Here is a 2,969-nt window from a genome sequence, read left to right on the forward strand (position 1 = left end):
GGTTGGGACTTTACTAACAGGAGTCTGGAGAGGGAGGATCCTCTCTCTATACCACTTATCTTTTCTGCATGGATTTGGCAATCCTCTTCACATGTGGTACCCAATACTTTATAAAAACAAAATAATACACTTTTGTCAATCTATGAAGGTTAAAAAGGGGGAAGGGTTAAGGTTTATTTCCATGACCTATTTATTACTTTGATATTGCCAAATATACACATTAGCAGGTTTCCCAAGGTAGTTAAAATAGGATAACTCAAAAAGAGAAGGGAAAGAATTCTCAAAGAAGTCATCACCACCAAGTGACAATTAAGAGGACTTACTGTTAAGGAAGCAATCCCTTTGTGGTAGAATTTTAAAGACTCAGCAATGCAAGAAAGTGCTGAACTATAATTTTCCTCTTGCAATCCAGTGAGACACTGTTCTGCATGTGAGAACTCCTTCAAACTATTCAGCCAGAAGTAGAAGTGTTCTGAGGCAACCTGAGTCAGCAAACTCTGATAAAGCTCTCTAGCCATGTCATGATTACCCTTAAAAAAAAAAATAATAAAAAGAAAGAAAAGGAATAGAGGGACATATGATGAGACTCCTATATTTGAAAGAGTTGATGCAGCTACTAAAACACAAACCCCAACCTTGGATAAACATGAACAATCATTCTTCCTATTATATAATTCTTTGAAACACAGTCTAAATATTTCCTCAGAGAAATATGCTGAGCTACTTTTATGTAATGTAATGCCTGAAGTTTTACTTAAAGAGTTCCAAATAGAAAAAGAAAAGGAATTAATATAACCCAAGTCTAGAATTTTAGTCCAAAATATAGAAAGTATAGATACTTATTCTATGTCACTCTGGATGAGGTATTCAGTGGGATGAGGGAAACCCTGAGGGGGAGGGGTAATTGTTGGGGAGAATGTGAATGCCACTTAATGCCTGGGGACCAGGGATGCTCAGTGTCCTACAATAGTTGGACACTTGGGATGGTTCGGTATAATGAAGAATTGTTTCTCCAGTGGTGCTCTTTCCTCACTTGAGATACAAAGTGAAACTGAGAACATGTGCTTCAGTCATCTAGACTAATGCTTCTCAAACTTTGTTCTCTGAGCTTATCCCCAAAGGACTGCTGTACTAACTACGGTCTATATTTTCTCTCAAACAAAATTAATAAAAACTGTTAGGCTTTCCATATGGCTGAGAAAAGTACAGCATACTAAAACTTTCCCCTGTTTCTAAAGAATGATAAGGTGGGGGAGAGAAAAAGAAAAAAAGATGTGGTGTACTGACAAAGGAAGATAGAAACAAGAGGTGGGAGGTGGCCTTGGTTATGACAATATAGGGCAAAATTCAAGTGGCACTAAAAACGTACAGCCATAAACAGCTCAGATTTTAACTTCCTCATAACAATGATACATACCAACAACATATATACCAAAATTGGGTCCTTTTCTTCATCTTTCGAACCCATGACTAAAAAGTACTTGCATCATCATTTTCAGTTTTGACTGTGACTAATAATCACACAACCTAAGGTGCATGACCTGACTTTTCCATCAACCCAGCTCAGTCACAAGGGTAACACATACCATTCTGGAAGCCTGTCTGGCAATACGGTATACAGTCCATCCATTGGAGACGCTTTCAAGCTGCTGCTTAATTACTGCCTTTACTTCAGCAGATAATGCTTTCTGACTGGCTACAAAAATCACAGTAGCCAAACTCACCTAACATTGAGCAAGAAGTAAGAAAAGCAAGAAAATCATGTAATTTAATCCAATGTCATAGATAACCTACTAAAAGGGAGAAAAACTAATTAGAATCCATTGAAAAAGAACAAAATTTGTTTTCCGCTCACATTTAATTTTTCATTTTGAAGTTATTAAGCGATTTATTCCATTGACTCAGAGCATTATTTATAATAGAAAATTATTAGAAACAATGCCCATAAATATGAATAAATTATATAATATATATTTATAATAACAATGAGATACTATACATCAGTGAAATCCATATATTAGAGATACACTTATCAATACAGATTATTTTTAAAATAGGCAAAAATAAGCAAAATGCAAAAGATTACATGTAGTAGTGTCACAACATTGACATAAAGTTGAAAATATGCAAAATGATACTGCTTATTAATAGTTAGGGATATATACTTAGGCGGTTAAAAGTATAACATGAATGGGAATGATAAATATCAAATTCAGGATAGTGGTTACTTCTAGGAGAAGGGAGGAGATGCTATCAGGGAGGTACACGGGGACGTCAATTGTATTAATAATATTTTTTTCTTAAGCTATGTAATGGATGCAAGAGTTTTGACTGTATTGTTCCTCAGATTTTTAAAAAATATTATATTTCATAATTAAAAATTACCTTAAAAAGGGATAAAGAACATTAGTTCAAAATGCCACAAATTAAAATATTAACTTTACTAATCGCCTCTTAATATTCCAAAGCTGATACACATACACACAAAGATCCTTACATATTGTGGTAACTATATGATGTCATTCCCCTGACCACAGCCATTTGGCCCCCAGGGTAACCTTTTCTGACAGCAAATGATGAGATGGGGTCAATCTTTTACACAGTGCCCTCTGGAGGATTAAACATAAAACAGGCTTGAATAAGTCATTTCATTACTCTTTCCCAAGACCTACATACAGATGCACAGAAACAATACAGAGTGGCCCCCTTACAGCTTTCATTTAATTTATGGTTTCTTTCTAAGCATCCACCTTTCCTAGCCCCAAGAGTCTACACAAACTTAAACTGGTTCCTAAACAGCTAAGAAGGTCCTAGAATGGAAAATAGGAATTAGGGCTATAGTCATTATTACCATTAGAGTTTTAACTTACATTTTCTCTTTTTTTTCCTTTTTGTCTTTTTTCATGACCGGCAACGGATCGCAACCCTCAGTGTCGCGCCCGGACCGGACCGGGACCGGCAACGGGATC

General features: G+C 35.8%; 1 protein-coding gene across 1 annotated transcript in view; it reads right to left on the reverse strand.

The window, feature by feature from the left end:
• Positions 1-2,969, reverse strand: part of INTS7 (integrator complex subunit 7) — a gene marked incomplete at its 5' end in the record, with an annotated part of 48,764 nt that overhangs the window by 33,087 nt on the left and 12,708 nt on the right. The window contains 2 exons of the mRNA XM_008582294.1: positions 324-530; positions 1,587-1,724. Coding sequence (XP_008580516.1) covers positions 324-530; positions 1,587-1,724 — 345 coding nt within the window. The remainder of the gene's footprint in view (positions 1-323; positions 531-1,586; positions 1,725-2,969) is intronic.

The sequence above is a fragment of the Galeopterus variegatus genome, unplaced genomic scaffold (genome assembly GCF_000696425.1).
Source record: "Galeopterus variegatus unplaced genomic scaffold, G_variegatus-3.0.2 Scaffold2559, whole genome shotgun sequence".
Lineage (NCBI taxonomy): Eukaryota > Metazoa > Chordata > Mammalia > Dermoptera > Cynocephalidae > Galeopterus > Galeopterus variegatus.